The sequence below is a fragment of the Mya arenaria genome, chromosome 6, assembly GCF_026914265.1.
Source record: "Mya arenaria isolate MELC-2E11 chromosome 6, ASM2691426v1".
NCBI classification, from domain to species: domain Eukaryota; kingdom Metazoa; phylum Mollusca; class Bivalvia; order Myida; family Myidae; genus Mya; species Mya arenaria.
Genome location: NC_069127.1, coordinates 46,727,736 through 46,749,258, shown reverse-complemented (window position 1 = coordinate 46,749,258; position 21,523 = coordinate 46,727,736). Strand labels below are relative to the sequence as shown.

Sequence of the window (21,523 nt, the reverse complement as noted above, 5' to 3'; positions counted from 1 at the left end):
TCAGATGCAACTCCAAGTCAAGTTTGAAGGCCATGGGTTCAGGCATTTTTGAGTTATCACTCGGACAACCTTTCACCATTCAAGATCACTGTGACCTTGACCTTTGGCTCTATGAATCCTAAAATCAATAAGGGTGATCTACTGGTCAGGCTTAACATCCATATCAAGTTTAATGATCATAGGTTCAGGCATTGTTGAGATATCAGTGGGAGAAAAATTGTTAACTTTTTTGCGTTCAAGGTTACTGTGACATTGACCTTGGCCTGATGACCCCCAAAGTCGATAGGGGTCATCTACTGGGCAGGCCCAACCTTCATGTCAAGTTTGATGACCAAAGGTCCAGGAATTGACGAGTTTGGTTTCAAGGTCACTGTGACCTTTGACCCCTAAAATCAATAGGGGTCATCTACTGGTCAGGCCCAACCTCCATGTCAAGTTTGAGGGCCATGGGTGCAGGCATTGTTGAGTTATCACTCGGAAAACCTTTTATCATTCAAGGTCACTGTGACCTTGACCTTTAGCCCAATGACCCCTAAAATCAATAGGGACCATCTTCTGGCCAGGCCCAACCTCCAAGTCAAGTTTGAGGGCCATGGGTGCAGGCATTGTCGAGTTATCACTCGGATAACCTTTTACCATTCCAGGTCACTGTGACCTTGACCTTTAGCCCAATGACCCCTAAAATCAATAGGGACCATCTTCTGGCCAGGCCCAACCTCCAAGTCAAGTTTGAGGGCCATGGGTGCAGGCATTGTTGAGTTATCACTCGGACAACCTTTTACCATTCCAGGTCACTGTGACCTTGACCTTTGGCCAGATGACCCCCCAAAACCATAGGGGTCATCTCCTGGTCAGGCCAATTCTCCAAGTCAAGTTTGAGGGCCATGGGTGCAGGCATTGTCGAGTTATCACTCAGACAACCTTTTACCATTCAAGGTGACTGTGACCTTGACCTTTGGCCAGATGACCCCCAAAAACAAAAGGGGTCATGTACTGGTCAGGCCCAATTCCAAGTCAAGTTTGAGGGCCATGGGTGCAGGCATTGTCAAGTTATCACACGGAAAACCTTTAACCATTCAAGGTGACTGTGACCTTGACCTTTGGCCCAATGACCCCCAAAAACAATAGGGGTCTTCTACTGGTCAGGCCCAACCTCCAATTCAATTATGAGGGCCATGGGTGCAGGCATTGTCGAATTATCACTCGGACAACCCTTTACAATTCAAGGTCACTGTGACCTTGACCTTTGGCCCGATGACCCCAAAAAACAATAGGGGTCATCTACTGGTCAGGCCCAACCTCCAATTCAATTATGAGGGCCATGGGTGCCGGCATTGTTGAGTTATCACTCGGACAACCTTTTACCATTCAAGGTCACTGTGAACTTGACCTTTGACCCGATGAGCCCCAAAAACAATAGGGGTCAGCTACTGGTCAGGCCCAACCTCCAAGTCAATTATGAGCGCCATGGGTGCAGACATTGTTGAGTTATCACTCGGACAACCTTTTACCATTCAATGTCACTATGACCTTGATCTTTGACCCGATGAGCCCCAAAAACAATAGGGGTCAGCTACTGGTCAGGCCCAACCTCCAAGTCAAGAATGAGGGCCAAGGGTGCAGGCATTGTCGAGTTATCACTCGGACATCCTTTTACCATTCAAGGTCACTGTGACCTTGACCTTTGGCCCAATGACCCCCAAAAACAATAGGGGTCATCTAATGGTCAGGCCCAAATTCCATATCAAGTTTGATGACCATAGGTCTAGGCATTGTTGAGTTATCACTTGGACAAGCTTTAAAATTATTTTACCATTAAAGGTCACTGTGACCTTGACCTTTGACCTGATGAGCCCTAAAATCAATAGGGGTCATCTACTGGTCAGGCCCAACCTTCATGTCAAGTTTGATGACCATACGTCCAGGAATTGTTGAGTTATCACTCGGACAAGCTTTGGTCTACCGACGGACCGACGGACCGACATACCGACATGCCTGTGCAAAGCAATATACCCCTCTTCTTCGAAGGGGGGCATAATAAAGATATCACTACCTCTCTTCGAAACATTGTTACCCCAATCCGTGTCCACCGTCTATGATTTTGGCTAGACGGCTATGATCGACAGTTATCAGAGTTTCTTTTAACAGGCTTTTCAAATGGCTTTACAATTCCATTTGAGGGAGCTCTAACTAAACAACCAGTGACTAATCTTCTATCAGCTTCAACTCACCCATGCCATGTCAGACAAGTCCTTCATGAAGAATTAGCGGCCGGCAGAGTTGCTGGCCCATTTACATCTAAACCTATCACACATTTACATGTTTCTCCTATAGGTGTCGTTCCTAAAAAATCTGGACAATACAGGTTCATTCACCAGCTTTCTTTTCCAAATGGTACTTCGGTCAATGACAGTGTTTCTCGTGACAAATACGCCGTCCACTACAATACCATTGATGATGCGGAAGCACTGGTTAAACACTTTGGTCTGGGCTGTTACATGGATAAGACTGACATAGAAAAAGCATTTAGACTCATTCCTATCCACCCGTCTTCTCTATACTTATTGGGGTTTTCATTTGAAGGGAGTTTTTATGTGGACAAAACTCTACCGATGGGCCTAAGCCACTCGTGTTACCTTTTCGAACGATTCTCAACAGCTCTTGAATGGATAGCCACGAACAAACTTGGCACTTCCAGTTGCACTCATATTTTGGATGACTTTCTCTTTGTGTCCAAACCTTCCTACGACCAATGTCTTGCCCACCTGAATAACTTCCTCCACCTTGCGTCGGACATGGGAGTTCCCATCAAGGAGGAAAACTTATTTACCTGATACTACGATGACATTTGTTGGAATCGAGCTCGACTCTATTGCCATGGTTAAAAGGCTGCCATTTGAAAAAGTTGAAAAAATATGTGATTGTCTCTCCCGCATGAAACGCAAGAAAAAAGATACATTACAGGAACTGCAAAGTCTTACAGGTCTTTTGAATTTCGCGTGTGCGGTTGTTGTACCCGGTAGAGCGTTTCTTCGGCGCATGATTGACCTCACTCTGGGTCTTCAGCAGCCCCATCACAAGAAACGCCTCACGTTGGATGTTCGCGCAGATTTGGAAGCCTGGTCCGAGTTCATAAACACTTTCAATGGCATTTCTATGATGCTCCCCGACCGTTTGACCGGGACAGTTTGACCGCTCTCGATCTATATACTGATGCAAGTTACATTGGATTCGGAGATTATTTTAATGATCGTTACTTCGCAGGGGTGTGGCCGGTCGACAGTGTATGGCACACCTTGCACATAACTGTGAAAGAACTGTTCCCCCTGGTGTTGGCCTTGGAGCTTTGGGGGTCACTCCTGCAGAATAAATGTATCGTTTTCCATTCAGACAATGAAGACGTAGTGCATATTATTAACAAACAAAGTTCTAAAGATAAGCATCTCATGAAACTAGTTCGCCGTTTTGTGGTAAAGACATTACAGCACAATGTACTTTGTAGAGCCGAACATATTCCCGGCTCTCACAACATTTTAGTCGACTTTCTTTCCCGTGACCAGGTCCACAAGTTCTTGCCAAGCTGTCCGGCCACCACCCTGTGCTGGAACTGATTCCATTCGACAGCTTGATAATTTGATGGCCGTTACAGACGGGCTAGTCAACCAAGCTTTGGCAACTTCTTCGATAAAAACATACAGCAGAGCTTTGGCTTCCTCCAAGAGAAAGCTTCCTACAAGAGCTTCCTTGCAAACCACACTACAGATCTGCCACAAACATATCCCTCACCTCCACGGGCTATCTTGGCGTTCATTGCACATTGCGACATCAACAAGTTGGCTGCATCTACAACCTTAACGTATTTGTCGGCGATTGGTTACGCTCACAAACTCTTGAATTTTAGCGACCCTACACAACAGTCAAGAAATGCCTTCTAGGTTACACTCAATACAACAATCAATGTCGTTCGCCAGACAAACGCTTACCTATCACCTCGCAGTTGTCGGAACGCCTGGTGCATTCCTTGCAATTCACTTGTAATGCCGCTTCCCACCGTTGTCTACTTCAGGCTATATACCTCTTAGCTTTCCATGCTTTTCTCAGAGTAGGTGAGCTGACAGGACACGGTCGTGACCCCGCAGTAGTCACTTATTCGTGCATAACGTTTCATTATACAGCTGACATTCCTTCCGCGCTTGAACTACACCTGGAAAATTATAAACACAGTCACGGAAAACCAGTTAAGTTGCTTATACCGGCCAAAGTCTCTCCTGTAGCAACTTGTCCAGTTGCTGCCCTTTGGCAGTTTTGTAAGCTACGTGGATCCAACCCAGGTCCTCTCTCCACCTTTCCTGACGGATCGCAAGTGTCAAGGACATTCTTCTCTAGCAATCTGCGAGCTTCGTTGATATTTTGTGGATGTGATACCACACTCTACAAAGGCCACAGTTTTCGTATTGGAGCTGCAACCTCGGCAGCCAAACAGGGCCTTTCGGAGTAGCAAATTCAGGAAATGGGACGTTGGAAATCCTCGGCTTATAATATACATCCGCATACCAACGCTACAGAACTGAACGCCTTCGGGCCTTACCCGGTGGAAAGTTTCGTTTTATTCATTAACCGCTCTTATCCTACGTGCCGTGTTTCAGTATTCCTTTTAATGCCTACTTCGAGTTGTGGGCTCGTGTAAGCACTTTCTTGCCTGTTGTATAAATGTATATATGAATGTTTATGTGTGTATCTATATTGCGGCGCACTTCGAGTTGTGGCCTCGAGCACGTCAGTTTTTCTGCTGTATTCCGTGTATGTTTCTTGTTCATGACAATTTATTTGCTTTATATTCAACCCCTTGTGTTCAGATATGTTAAGATTCGTTGTGGGCTCTTTCTCTTTTTTATGTGCTATTCCTGTTCAGAGACTAGAGTTGTGAGCTCTTTCTCTCATTCCTTGCTGTACTCTCCTAACTGCTAAGGTTTTTTGTTGTTCTTTTTTAAAGATTGGAGTTGTGGGCTCCTTCTCTACACCCTCATTCCCTTTATTTGTAATTATTTTTCTCGTTCATGTAAATGTTATTTTTTTAGTCACTAATTGTTTCTACATCATGTCCTCTTGGTCACTCTCTTATCACGTATGAGTTGAGGTTGGGGTTTCTTATGGCGTTTAATTTACCTCCAACTTTGTTTCGGACATGTATATCGTTCGTTCTCTAACGATATACGTCATTTAACGTGAATAAATGACATTTTTCAATTCCTATCCTTGTTTGTCAATTACTCCAAACAAATGAACTCAACTCTTTCTTTTAAGAGAGTACTCACAAAATAAGATAAAACAACAGAACCAAGGGGCAAAATTTTGAAGGATTTTGGTAGACTGGGTCTTGTTTTTTAAAAAAGAAGATTTTAATGTGGTTCCCAATATAAATTACAGGGCTTACATTAAAACATTCAAACTAAGAGCATAAAACATTCTTGCCTTAAATTTTCGAAATTTTTCTCTAGACTGTGGAAATTTGTATCAAAATAATTCATTTCACTAGAAGAAGAATTGAAATTGTGACCAAACAAGAGGCCCATAAGGGCCTATGCTCTACTGGCATGGCTCTTGTGGTCATTTTTAATCCAGAGCATGTATGTATGGATAAAAGGCAACAGACATATAGTTCACGTTTTGTGTTTGGGTTACCTGAAAACGTTGCACGTTCAACATCTGAGGACAGAAAGTATTGTAAGCAGATTAGTTGCATGAACTATTTTTATATGCGCCAAGTTTAGGTCATTTGACAAAAAAAAGCTTTCAAAACTGTACTCATGGTCAAAATTTCTATAGTTTTAAAAATAAAACAAGAAACGCCGCAATGCGACGAAACCAGGTTTTTAATGATTAACTTCAGCCTGTGTCTGTTTTTCTATTTTTAGTAACAGTGACCTTGAACCTAGGGACCCCAAATGTAATCAATTGAAAGGTATCCATAAACTCTTCCTTTATACCAAGTAGTGTCAGGATATGTCAACCCTAACTTAAGTTATTCAGTTTCAACCATTTTTCTATTTTTAGTAACAGTGACCTTGACCTTGAATCTAGGGACCCCGAACGCAATCCCATGAAAGGTTTCCATAAACTCTTCCTTTATACCTGGTTTGGTCAAGATATGTAGACCCTGTCTAAAATTGTTCAGTTTCAACCGTTTTTCTATTTTTAGTAACAGTGACCTTGACCTTGAATCAAGGGACCCCAAAACGCAACCATTTTTCTATTTTTAGTAACAGTGACCTTGACCTTGACCCTAGGGACCCCAAACGCAATCCCATGAAAGGTACCCATAAACTCTTTCTATAGACCAAGTTTGGTCAAGATATGTCAACCCTTACTAAAGTTATTCAGATTCATAGGTGAGTTTGACGCCGCCCGCCCGCCTGAACAACGACGTTCGCCATTCTAATAACCAGTTTTCACTATGTGAAAACCTAGTTAAAAAGAAGGTCAAAAGGGGTGGGGCCAGCTTTGGCCCCAGGGGCATATTTTCAACTGTTTTGTTTGACAGTCATCATATGATGCTCCACACCACAAATATCAAAGGTTTGAGCCTTGTGGTTTGAAACAAGAAGAATTTGAAAAAATTCTTAAGTAAGTCTCTAGAAAACTTGTCACCCCCGGGGCAGTGCCAGTTTTGACCCCAGGGTCATAATTTGAACAACCATGGTAGCAGACCATTAAATTGTGCCTTATTCAAAATAGCAAGTGTCTGCATAGCTGGTTCCGACAAAAAGATTTTCAAATTCAAGTTTACCAAACCTGTGAATCCTGGGCGTGGCCTGTAATGACCCCAGGTGCATAATTTGAACAAACATTTAAAACCAATTTTGTTAAGATGAATGCGCAAACTACAGACACTTAGAGCTATAAAAAGGCCTTTGGGCTTTCAACAAAAACAAGTCAGAGTTATTCACAAAATCAACTGCAGAACCAAAAAGCAAGTTGTCTCCCTAGACTTGAATTTACATGTACATGTAAACTTGGCTAAAAATAGAATTCGCTCATGCAGACCTGGCTAAAACTAGGTTCGCTAAAAATAGCATTTTTTTTAAACTTTCAAGGCCCATAATCTAGGCATGCATGAGCGGATATGGCTGGTTTTTCGAAAGGAACAGAGCTCTAATGGATATCTAAATACTGTACAAGTTTCATCGAGATACAATCAAAACTGAAGACTGTATCACGTTAACAAGAAAATGTTTACAGACGCACAGACGCACATACTACGTACACATTACCATCGCATAAGCTCTTCTGGCCTTTGGCCAGTAGAGCTAAAAATAACACTGACACAAGATTGTGAATTTCCAAGCCTTCAACTTTGTGTGACAAATTTGACCACAGCCGCGTACATAGAGAATATTGCAAGCCGAATCTTCTTTGATAGGTATTTATATATAGTTTTGACCAATCAGAATGCTGATTGCAGTTGATTGTGACCATTCAAAGGGCTTAGTTTACAACCAATCGACACTCAATTTAAATAACCAATGAAAGCATCGTGTTGCTCAAGAGTTTCGCTGCGGGCTCAAGAGTTTCGCTGCGGGATATAATATATAAGGCTGAGTATATTGTCATTCTAGATGCAGTTACTGACCAGTGAACATCAAGAAAAATTCGGGATTAATCGACTTGAACTTTGCAGTTCCTCATATAAAATATTAATTATCCTTACTGAAAAGCTAAGCTTTGACATTCTGTTCAGTTAATAGCCGACAAGTGGACCGGATTGTCATTGAGAGATACAATAGACATTTAAGCCTCTACTTCTATGCTCTTGTTGGAAAGCTCAGCTATCCTGTGAGGCATTGTAAGTTGCAACTTCTGTTTGAGATATATTCATGATCATATATATAAAAGGAGAACATATTGAATAATAGTTATTTAATGTGCAATATTTAAGCAAGATTTAACTTAAACAAGTTTTATAACACAAATTAGAATTCATTATATAACAGTTTTCTTTTGCATGAACTACATGTAGGAGTCTGGTTGAATTCCAAGCATGAAAAACTAGGAGTCCTTAGTAGCCAGTGGTCGAAATTAACACAAGCCCGCAAGCCCTGCACTGGTAAAATGTCTTCCGGGCTTGCTCAAATTCTGAATTTTATATAGCAGTGCTTGTTCAAAAATTTGATGCCAAGCTAAAGTATATGAATTCGGGCTTGTTCATCCATAAGTCTAATTTTAATGATTGAGTAGCTAAAATTTATAACATTGTTGAACCCTGAATATACATGTAGTTTCAGAACTTCCTTTAACAGAAGCCCTGACAATGTGATAATTTTTAAAGGACCATATGACAAGGCTTCATACATTTTGACCAAATATCAAACTTCTGGGTCATGCCGTTTTGGATGAGAGAATAATAACTTAAAATTACAATTATTGAAAATGGCTCTTTTAGGAAATACTTGAAGCATTTTTCACCCATGGACAATGGCATACATGAGCATCTATTGTTTTGAATGTAACTGGATAAGTACACGCAGTAGTATCAATTATGCATTTAACTTGTAAAACTATATATACATGTACAAATCCTCAACACTATCTAACTGATTTTGGTTTCCCAGTTTATTTATCCCACATTTGGTAGATTTAAGCTTTAAAATGATCATAAACGCGTAAAACACTCCTTCAGGGTTTAATATGAAATATCTTGTTGACATTCCTGTATTACAGATGCACCTTTAACTTGAGAACATCATGGTATCTATGAACTCGAACAAAGTATATACCATAATATGTTACATATGGTGTAAAATGAGCATTTTTACTTATTTTTAATGCATAATCATGTTTAACTCATTTGCCTTTAATGATCAGTCCCAAACAAAAAAGCAATTTTTATACAAATAAAAAAATATTTTTGCACTTTTTTAAATGGAGAAGTTGTGGCAACATAGCTATCAAGCATAATGCATTGAAATTACAAGAGCTGTCACAGTATGTGACGAATGCCCCCGAATGTGACATTGACCTACGAACAAGGTCAGTACATGAAAAGTTGATCTTGCCTTTATGTGTCAAATACATATGGCAAGTTATTTTAAATTGCCTCTGAACATAAAAAAATACCACCCATACTTGACAACCTACACTGTTATGTCCTTATATTCAGAATTCCCTTGTGAATAAACACTTAGTGTATCTTTCACCTTAGAGGTAGGGACATGGGTCTTGCACACGACACGTCGTCTTCGTATGTGGAACACACGTTGCAAGTTATTTTAAAATCTGTCCATACAAGAGAAAGTTACAGCCCGGACACGACAACCTATACCCTATGTCCGTGTATGCAGCACTCCATTGTGAATAAACACTATGTGTGACCTTGACCTTTGAGGTAGGGACACTGGTCTTCCACGCGACACTACATCTTGGTATGTGGAACACATGTGGCAAGTTATTTTAAAATCTGACCATACAAGGGAAAGTTACAGCCCGGACATGACAACCTATACTCTATGTCCTTATATGCAGCACTCCATTGTGAATAAACACTATGTGTGACCTTGACCTTTGAGGCAGGGACACGGGTCTTGCACGCGACAAGTCGTCTTGGTATGTGGAACACATGTGGCAAGTCATTTTAAAATCTGTCCATACAAGAGAAAGTTACAGCCCGGACACGACAACCTATACTCTATGTCCTTATATGCAGCACTCCATTGTGAAGAAACACTAAGTGTGAACTTGACCTTTGAGGTAGGGACACGGGTCTTGCACGCGACACATCGTCTTGGTATGTGGAACACATGTGGCAAAGTTATTTTAAAATCTGTCCATACAAGGAAAAGTTACAGCCCTGACATGACAACCTATACTCTATGTCCTTATATGCAGCACTCCATTGTGAATAAACACTATGTGTGACCTTGACCTTTGAGGCAGGGACATGTGGCAAGTTATTTCAAAATCTGTCCATACAAGAGAAAGTTACAGCCCGGACACGACAACCTATACTCTATGTCCTTATATGCAGCACTCCATTGTGAATAAACACTAAGTGTGACCTTGACCTTTGAGGTAGGGACACGGGTCTTGCACGAGACATGTCGTCTTCGTATGTGGAACACATGTGGCAATTTATTTTAAAATCTGTCCATACAAGGGAAAGTTACAGCCCGGACACGACAACCTATACTCTATGTCCTTATATGCAGCTCTCCATTGTGAATAAACACTAAGTGTGAACTTGAACTTTGAGGTAGGGACACGGGTCTTGCACGCGACACTACATCTTGGTATGTGGAACACATGTGGCAAAGTTATTTTAAAATCTGTGCATACAAGGGAAAGTTACAGCCCGGACATGACAACCTATACTCTATGTCCTTATATGCAGCACTCCATTGTGAATAAACACTATGTGTGATCTTGACCTTTGAGGCAGGGACATGTGGCAAGTTATTTCAAAATCTGTCCATACAAGAGAAAGTTACAGCCCGGACACGACAACCTATACTCTATGTCCTTATATGCAGCACTCCATTGTGAATAAACACTAAGTGTGACCTTGACCTTTGAGGTAGGGACACGGGTCTTGCACGCGACACGTCGTCTTGGTATGTGGAACACATGTGGCAAAGTTATTTCAAAATCTGTCCATACAAGGGAAAGTTACAGCCCGGACACGACAACCTATACTCTATGTCCTTATATGCAGCACTCCATTGTGAATAAACTTTTAAGTGTGACCATGACCTTTGAGGTAGGGACACGGGTCTTGCACGCGACACGTCGTCTTGGTATGTGGAACACATGTGGCAAGTTATTTCAAAATCTGTCCATACAAGAGAAAGTTACAGCCCGGACAAGACAACCTAAACTCTATGTCCTTATATGCAGCACTCCATTGTGAATAAACACTAAGTGTGACCTTGACCTTTGAGGTAAGGACACGGGTTTTGCACGCGACACATCATCTTGGTATGTTGAACACATGTGGCAAGATATTTTAAAATCTGTCCATACAAGGGAAAGTTACAGCCCGGACATGACAACCTATACTCTATGTCCTTATATGCAGCTCTCCATTGTGAATAAACACTATGTGTGACCTTGACCTTTGAGGCAGGGACACGGGTCTTGCACGCGACAAGTCGTCTTGGTATGTGGAACACATGTGGCAAGTTATTTTAAAATCTGTCCATACAAGAGAAAGTTACAGCCCGGACACGACAACCTATACTCTATGTCCTTATATGCAGCACTCCATTGTGAATAAACACTAAGTGTGACCTTGACCTTTGAGGTAGGGACACGGGTCTTGCATGAGACATGTCGTCTTGGTATGTGGAACACATGTGGCAATTTATTTTAAAATCTGTCCATACAAGGGAAAGTTACAGCCCGGACACGACAACCTATACTCTATGTCCTTATATGCAGCACTCCATTGTGAATAAACACTATGTGTGAACTTGACCTTTGAGGTAGGGACACGGGTCTTGCACGCGACACGTCGTCTTGGTATGTGGAACACATGTGGCAAAGTTATTTTAAAATATGTCCATACAAGGGAAAGTTACAGCCCTGACACGACAACCTATACTCTATGTCCTTATATGCAGCACTCCATTGTGAATAAACTTTTAAGTGTGACCATGACCTTTGAGGTAGGGACACGGGTCTTGCACGCGACACGTCGTCTTGGTATGTGGAACACATGTGGCAAGTTATTTCAAAATCTGTCCATACAAGAGAAAGTTACAGCCCGAACAAGACAACCTAAACCCTATGTCCTTATATGCAGCACTCCATTGTGAATAAACACTAAGTGTGACCTTGACCTTTGAGGTAGGGACACAGGTTTTGCACGCAACACGTCATCTTGGTATGTGGAACACATTTGGCAAGTTATTTTAAAATCTGTCCATACAAGGGAAAGTTACAGCCCGGACACGACAACCTATACTCTATGTCCTTATATGCAGCACTCCATTGTGAATAAACTTTTAAGTGTGACCATGACCTTTGAGGTAGGGACACGGGTCTTGCACGGGACACGTCGTCTTGGTATGTGGAACACATGTGGCGAGTTATTTCAAAATCTGTCCATACAAGAGAAAGTTACAGCCCGGACACGACAACCTAAACTCTATGTCCTTATATGCAGCACTCCATTGTGAATAAACACTAAGTGTGACCTTAACCTTTGTGGTAGGGACACGGGTTTTGCACCCAACACGTCGTCTTGGTATGTGGAACACATTTGGCAAGTTATTTTAAAATCTGTCCATACAAGGGAAAGTTACAGCCCGGACACGACAACCTATACTCTATGTCCTTATATGCAGCACTCCATTGTGAATAAACACTAAGTGTGACCTTGACCTTTGAGGTAGGGACACGGGTCTTGCACGCGACACGTTGTCTTGGTATATGGAACACATGTGGCAAGTTATTTTAAAATCTGTCCATACAAGGGAAAGTTACAGCCCGGACACGATAACCTATACTCTATGTCCTTATATGCAGCACTCCATTGTGAATAAACACTAAGTGTGACCTTGACCTTTGAGGTAGGGACATGGGTCTTGCACACGACACGTTGTCTTGGTATATGGAACACATGTGGCAAGTTATTTTAAAATCTGTCCATACAAGGGAAAGTTACAGCCCGGACACGACAACCTATACTCTATGTCCTTATATGCAGCACTCCATTGTGAAGAAACACTAAGTGTGACCTTGACCTTTGAGGTAGGGACACGGGTTTTGCACGCGACACGTCGTCTTGGTATGTGGTACACATGTGGCATGTTTTTTTAAAATCTGTCCATACAAGAGAAAGTTACAGCCCGGACACGACAACCTATACTTTTTGTCCTTATATGCAACACTCCATTGTGAATAAACACTAAGTGTGACCTTGACCTTTGAGGTAGGGACAAGAGTCTTGCACGCCACACGTCGTCTTGGTATGTGGAACACATGTGGCAAGTTATTTTAAAATCTGTCCATACAAGGGAAAGTTACAGAGCCGGACGGACGGACAGACGGACGGACGGATGGATGGATGGTGCGATATTAATATGCCCACCTTCAGGGGCATAAAAAATACTACTTTTTGCATATTATATTATACTATATTATGCCCTTTGAACAAACTATATATTTATTCAGGGTAAATTCATGAGAGAAGGGAATTACTAGAAAGAAGAAATTTATCAATTTAAACTTGCTTCATTTACTTTTTTTGATATTATTATTTAAAAATATGGTTCATAACACTGTTTTCGAATGAGGCGAGTGTTGAAGCCCGTGAATGGATTTCTTAAAGATTGAGAGTTATCTTTAAAACCATTGTGTGTTGCTAATACTGCCTTAAATAGAGCTAGAGGCTGTGAGTAATGTTTTTTTTTATTCATTTTTTTTTTTTATATCCCAAAGGATATTCGACAGCATTGTTATTTCATTCTATTTTCATTGTGTTTTTTTCCTCCTGATTTACAGTACAATGATACTTTCATTTTTGCACATTCATAAAGATTCTTCCCTAACTAGCCGGACATACTACCTTAAATTAAACTACAAACCTATTCTCGGACTGCATTGTCTCAAAAATTAAGTATGAAATCAGTAATATATACAGATGATTAACAATGATTGCTTACAAAACCAAATGATTGGAAATAATTATTATGGTTCCAGAATTAATGTTTAATTATCCCAAAACCAAGAACGCACAGTATACAGAAACACTACAACACCTATGCTTTATCATCAAACAGGACCAACATACAAAATGCAGATAATCCCACAATATATCAGTGAAACCCGCAGTCCTAATTGTATAGCTTGTACGGGGAATCAAACCATTGACCCTGTTCTGTCTGTATCGCAATGATCCAGGCTTACTAAGAGGCCAAAAAGAAACCCCATGGATGTCCGAACCTGGAAACTAGAAGCTGTAGAGCAATGCTTCACTTTAATTCTCCTAGTCTCCAATAGTTCAGAACCTGCCCTAAGCAGTACAAAAAGATACTTCAAAGCTTCCCTGTATATTAACTTGATGTTCTCCAATCGGCGTCAAGACACGGACTGATATATGTCTTTCGCTGCTTTTATACCCTATTATCACGTGACCAAAACGAAATGATCCATTTTAACAAACCCTATGGGTGGAACTATTATATATAACTTACATTAAAGACTAAGGGTGTCAAGTTCATTAATCTTTAGAAAAAGTAGAACCATTAAGAATATAACTTCTTTCGTATCAATTTATGATTTAAGTTTAGACATTTAATACTAAAACCATTACATTAATATTAAATACACAAAATCATCTTAAAGAAGTATAAGAGATAACAGCAGAACTCGTAAAAAATCAAACCCTTCATAAATTGCACTAAAACAGAAATGTTTCTTTTCCAGGCTCCGGACTACATGATTCCAAAAACATTGCATGAAGACATAGTGCTAAACTTGTGCTTAGGCAAGCGAAAATGTATGTCACATGGTTGTCTTTGCATGACTTTATGGTAACTTTTAAGAGCTAGCACTGTTGCTCCAGCTGCAAGTGTACAGGTTATAGACAACGGACATCAACAAACAAGAAAGTGACATTGATTTCTTAATAATTTTTTGGACAGAAAGGGTATGAAAATATATCTTAGCCTATGAAAGACTCTGCTATTTTCTGCTTCTACACGTGTGAAATATTTTAGATTTGCTTGTATTTTAATGATGCAATCCTGTGCCAAAATTTCAGCGTTGCATCGTTCTACAAAATTCTGGCAAATTGAAATTTTGGCGTAACGATTTCTTTTTCTGTCAAAAAAAGTTTTTTTTAAAATAAACTTCACTATAACCTGAGGTGACCCTTGTAAAAAACCTTTGAAGTCATGTGATTCCTCACCCTGAATATATTAATTTGATATTATCATAATACTGCATGAAATACTGCATGAATTCAAAACTCCCTTTTGTCAGCAAAATTCCCCTTTGGATTGGCCCTGGCCACATTCCCCGACAGTGGAAAGACAGCCCTGATAAGTTATCGGGATTCAAGTGAGAGCATGGAAATATATCTCTTCATTTATCTTGGTTATTTTGGGCCAGATTTGGTCTATCTGTTTCTTCATTTACCTGGAGAGGAATTTTGGTACCATAATAAAAAATAATAATTGAGTAATGAATCGGGCTAAATTTTGGCCCAAAAAACAAAACAACAGAAAGATAACTCTGGTAGACGAGTGTAAGTATGGTGCTGTTAAGCTATTGTTAGCAAGACAAAATAAATAAACCTTTTGTGAACAGCATTTGCAGCATATTATTTTTCAATATAATATACATGTATATATATCTATATTGTCCACCTACCCATATAGAGCAGCCCTGCATCAACTAGCTGTCTTGGAATTTGTGACATCTGTGCCGGCCAACCACGGAAAGACATCAGTCTTGTGCTTTCATTTTCCCACTCACGGTACTTGGGCTCTGTAATCACCCCTCCTGATCCCAATAGACTGGAAGAGGAATTGGCCACACTTTGGTCGACTGGCATAGACTGAGGACCAGAAAAGGCAAAGCCACCTGCTGGAGTGGGAGATTCTCGAATTCCATGAGAATCAAAGCGATTTGCCAGACGAGCAACGTCATCTGTTGTCACTGGAACCTTCACTGTCGTATTATAGGTAATTGGTTGGGTTCGGTCCGACGGTCTAGATATTGATTCGGCAACATGGCGCTGCACATGAGAACCACTGCCACCTGGCCTTCTGTTCTCATGCTGGGTCGAACGTCTTACAATGGGTACATTCCGAGTATCATACCCAAATGCAAATGGACATTCAGGACAATGCTTCCTGTGTTCATTCTCTACAACATCACCGCGCTCCCAGTTTGACAAACATGCTCTACAGAATACACACTGCACTCTGTCTGCAGTATGCTGATATATGAAGCCATTTTTGGCTAATTCTTGTTTGGTAACAGCTGCATTTGCTGGCCAGTCATAATATGTTTTTAATCGATCATCCTCCCGGTAAAACTGTGAGTAAAAATCACGAGGATCCGGGGCAATATCCTCAGGGGGTTCTTCTTCCGAATGAATGGTGACGTTTGGTTGGGGATTATCTATAAAGGTTGGTACAATAATGGGTTGACTTGTTCTTTGAATAGATGTCGCAGCTGGTATAGATGAAGTCTGTGCTGATACAACTGGAGGAGTGCTTGTGTATCTTGATACCTCCTGGTTCCTGCCTTTATAAATAGAAACACCTGATGCAGATACTGCTGGTTGATTTCTTTGAGAGTAAATATTTGGAACACGTGGATTTGGGATAAAATGTGTCACCGCTTGATTTGTTCCAGTACTTTGTTCACCACAGGGGATGGACTCTAGGTCTCTTGAACTAAGGTTTGAATTTGTATTTGATAAAATGCTACTGGATGAACTACTTGATGTAAGACTTTCTGCCATTATATATTCTCATAGCAATAAATCCTACATTTCCTCCGAACACTTCACATCAATATATCACACTAATCTAACTTAAATACCAAATAAATCACACAATTTCTTAAACAAAACACATTCCTTCTCTGATATTTCAATACAACTTCGTCCCTTTTCCCTTCAAGTCCCCAGTTTCCTTTCTATCTGCTAGTTTCAATCTCCCTTTCTATTAATAGAATATCAGACGTACATTCCATTCAAACCGTATGCTGCTGTAGATTAATCTCACTATAAAAGAAAATAATCTTATTTTAAGTTTAGAGTACAGGAAAGCATAAGTCGCAGATTATAATAGAAAAAAAATGAAAAAAGTCGCCTATTAGGTCAGGTGCATCTAAATGGACATCTTTTGCCCTTTTCTGGCACCCTGCTGTCTTTTTACTATGCCCTGCTATGCCCTCTTGTTTGAGAAAGCTGCCTTGATGATTATTAAGTTTTTAACTATATTTGATATTTATTGGACATATTGTCAAGTCAATTTCAGAAATAAGTATAAAAATAATAAATATTCATAATTTTGACAATGAGGTAAAGATAACAGCTAAGGTCATTCAATTATTTCATAACAAACTATTTGTATTGGTAGTAGACTTTACAACACCTATTCAATACTAATTAAAGTGCCCTTTCTGACTTAGCACCCTCCCCTTTTCAACAAAAATGAAAATATATAAAACATTTAAATTCATTTATAAGGCATACAACAAAGTTATCTTACTTAGGTTGGATGGTTGAGTACCATTGTATAAAATCTCAATGCAATACCTCCTTTGATATTAACCTCAATGCAATTCATCAAGCAGATATTAACCTATACTGGTATAAAAAAAAAAAAAATTATGTGCTACATGCAAGATGTTTTAAAACCAGAATTTCTGAGTCGAATAATAAAAGGCAATAATTTCCATTACATGTAGATAGAGTCTCATAGAGATATTATACTTGATTAATTAATTAAGTTAGATAGTTGGGCATGTCTTAAGTTTCAATACAATATTTTACATTATGTGTTTGCTGAGATTAATTTAAATGTGGTAACAAGCATAACCTTAAGTTAGGCTTAACCAGAATTTTGAAGTTGAACAATAAATGGCCATAATTTGCATTTTATGCAAAATACCAGTACAGTTACTTTTATCTTTGATCTTAGGTTGGATGGTTGTGTACAGTACTGTTGTATACATATGTTTAATTGTTAAATGGGTACAACTTCGTCGACAGATGTAACAATCATTACTGAAGATTATACATTGTAATTGTTCAAAATCAGTAGTCATTGTTTAGTAAAGCACCTCATTTTATGATTGATTTCTCAACTTTCTCAAAATTTCTGTAACATCTAAATGTAATACATCAAGTAGTTGCCAAGATATAAAGTCTCAATGCAATTCATCAAGCAGTTGCTGAGATATTAACCGTTTAAAAACCCAGGGAATTCTTCCATTTTATCTACTTTTGGACACATCAGAAAGTGACCTACAGTGGCTACAATCCAACTAAATCTCTACAGTATCTTATCAAACTGGAATTAGAAAGTAATCCCGGACATTACAGTAAATGAGGTGTTTTATTTTTAAACACACCACATGAATATTAGTTGAAGAACTTCAGTGAAAACGTTATATATTACCTTTTGGGATGTGTTAATGTGTAGTAAACATAAAAAAAATAAAAAATATCTACATGAAAGTTATGGAAGCAAGAACTACATATCCAGAATATTAGGTTCAATTTAGCTAAAGAACTTCAGCAAACAAGTTATATATTAGCTTTTTGGACATGTTAGCTGAAGAGAACACCGTATCCAAACCCTATCAGAATTCATGACATTTTTATGTCACGCTGTTATTTCATTTGTATGCATTGTACAGACAAAATAACTATATCCTCAGGTAAATGAAATAAAATGTAGTTCATAAACACATTTTCAAAACCAAAAAACGCTTTATAGATAGTTAATTTATCATTTTAATAAATCCGATTATAAGCATTCCTTAACTAGGTCATAGCTGTATTCAAATTTAATCACGTGATAACAAGATTTTCAGAAAATACCCATGTAACCTACATTTGACCCCACACATGTACAGTAGTGTTTATTTTGCTCACACATGTAGTGTTTATTTTGCTCACACATGTAGTGTTTATTTTGCTGTTATTTTTTCCATTTCAAATAATAAGTAAATAACTTATAACAAATTTGGAATAAATTAATTGTTTTTACTTATCAAAAGGTATTTTCAACCTTACTGCAATTGGTTTCAACTAAATGAACAATGTGAATCCAATGCTATAAATAGAATCCAGTGACGTCATCATGGTCATGTAATTGCAGAGTCATTCAATTGCGTCATCATACTCAGTTGATATTGCAACGCGTTCAGTAAACATGTTTGCAGCGAACGTTTGCTGTTTGATTTCCCGCTCAACGTGTATGAGCTGCGTTGCAACAGGGATACAAAACAAAGCGTTTGCGAGCGTTTTGTAAACGCTCGCTTTACTGAACGCACTGCTGATTGACTTTTATATGTTGGTTACGCCATAACTTTAATGTGTTGTAAACATCAAAAAATTAAATATCAACATTTAAGTTATGGAAGCCAGGACTAGGTTCAATTTTATGATTCAGACCGAAAATGGTCCAGAAACAACAACGTGTTATACGTGATTCTTCCAATCCCTAACGTCTAAACGGGAATGTGCAAAAAACGGGGGTGTTTTAAAAAATATTGAAATTGTTTTAAGTGAAGAATTTTATGGTTGAAATTGATCATAAAGAGTTATATTCATATTTTACCATGTAAGTGAAATGTTATTTTGCACTAAACAAGCATTTAATGCATTAAAACAAGTTGTTTACCTTTCCAATAAAACGAAAGTTGACTGACACAGAAAACAATTATGCGAAGGGGAACAACTCGATACAATCGTAACAACTCGGCCTCCGACAAAGCTTCGAGATAGACCTCGTTACACAATCGTAACAACTCGGCCATGGCCGAAATGTTCCGAGCGATTTAAAACTATGCCCTAAAGCCTAATGCAGGTGCCCTTCATGTATGTATCGTTATGTTTTGACAGAATGAAATGAAGAAAAGCCATCAAACTCATAATTATAAGTTGGATATTTATTTTTTGTGTACGGAACTAATATAAAAAAACATTATCTGGTAATATTTCTTGTTTTTATGATATTTTATAGACACTGTATGCTTTAACCCGGAATCCTGATCGGAACAACTACCCACTTTTGATACTAAACAATTTGTACGTGAAGGATTTGCCATATCAAAAATCTTAAAAAAATCTGTCAACGTACAATTATTTGGACTAAAACAACAACATAATAATAAAATAAATGTTACGAAACAACTACAGTTGTTAGGGGTATTCCGGATCTTGATTAGTTCTGGATCAAGGCAATTTTTTATCTAAATCAATGTTGCCAACTCTCAAGCTTAGAAGGTTAAGGTCCATTGCTATAGAAACCCATAAAATTATCCACAAGCAGGGTCCAATGTATCTACATGACTTAGTGGTTATAAAAGAACATTCCTTTAACTTTAGATATAAAATGATGGCTGCTATCCCAACTGTAAGAACTACAACATATGGGTGCAATTCTTTCCACTCCGGTGCCCCTAAACTCTGGAACTCCCTTCCACAATATTTTAGGGAAGAAACTAATTTTAATCATTTCAAGAGTTTAGTCCGGGCATGGAGCGGAGATAACTGCAAATGCTCATTTTGCATATATAAGAATGCTGTCATATAACATGCTGTAAAATGTCTTAATCAAAGATATGTTGGATGGGACCTCGCGAGCTTTGACTGCCTAGGCAGCTGGTCTCTTTCAATGTGTCTTTGATTTAAATCATGTTAATTAATTGTGACTTCTTTTGTTTTATTTCCCATGCTTAATGCATTGTCGTATTACCTTGTGATTCGTATTTTCGATTAACTTATGCTATAAATTATGCTAATCTACCTACATTCTCTAAATAGTCTAATGTCTTTCGACTGCCAAATATGTTTATGTGATTTTACTATAAGAATTATTTATTTCAAGATGTTAGTGTACATACTGAATATTATTATTTGCATGAACTGATGTGTGTGATATATTAGTTACATAAATTATGCTATTTATTTATAATGTCGGTCAAAAGCTATTCACAGCTTATGTTAAACTGTTAATGATAGTACCCGACAATAAATAAATATTGACTTGACTTGACTTGAATTGAAAAATTTCAAAATAGTTGTATGTGAATGGTACGAAATAACCGAAACTGTAGGGTACAAAATGAAAATAACTAGGGTACGATAAACCTTTCATGTTCTCCACCCACGTTATGAATTCAACTAATTATATCCCAATTTGAAAACTACTTCCGTGTTACTTATAATGAAAGCAAATACAGAAATATTAATAAGGTTACCATTAAGAATTTCAAACAATTTATTTCGAAATCCGTTAGACTCAGGTGTTTACTAAAGTCCGAATACTGGACTTACCGAAAGATGCCAAATTACCGAAATAAACGTAACTTTATACTCTTTGAACAGTTTTCTTGTGCTATTGTAACGGTCCGCTGTATGCGGCGGATGTGCGTTCATAGTCTCCACGTCTATGCTCTTGCTAGAAAGCTCAGCTATCCTGTGAGGCATAGTAAGTTAGAACTTCAACAATCTTTCAGAGAAAGCTCTGCTTTCCTGTTGGTTGAAGTGTAACGGTCTGCTATAAGCGGCGGAGGTCTACAGCGGCCGAGGTGCATTCATAATAATATTCCGTATAAAACAGAAGTACGTTCATACCGGATGTAAACTTGGTTGGTAATATGCAAATTAACAAAGCCCGGGCTATGTGAGAATAGAGAAGTTAGTGTATATAAAGACCAGTGGACCCCTTCAAGGTCGAGCATGCTTTTCCCTGAAGGGATCTGATGGTGTTTGTTTCAATACGCCAGAATGCTCGGCTCTCTGGTGTTTTTTTGTTAGACGGTGGGATGATGA

General features: G+C 39.0%; 1 protein-coding gene across 2 annotated transcripts in view; it reads right to left on the bottom strand.

Annotated features, from left to right (window-relative positions):
* Positions 1–21,031, bottom strand: part of LOC128237226 (putative inhibitor of apoptosis) — a 42,546-nt gene extending 21,515 nt beyond the window's left edge. For both annotated transcript variants that reach the window (XM_052952574.1, XM_052952575.1), the window contains exons 1-2: positions 20,950–21,031; positions 15,370–16,735 (exon numbers count right to left, since the gene is read on the bottom strand). In XM_052952574.1, the coding sequence (XP_052808534.1) occupies positions 15,370–16,471 (1,102 nt within the window). In that variant the 5' untranslated portion in view covers positions 16,472–16,735; positions 20,950–21,031. The remainder of the gene's footprint in view (positions 1–15,369; positions 16,736–20,949) is intronic.
* Between the last annotated feature and the right edge of the window lie 492 nt (positions 21,032–21,523).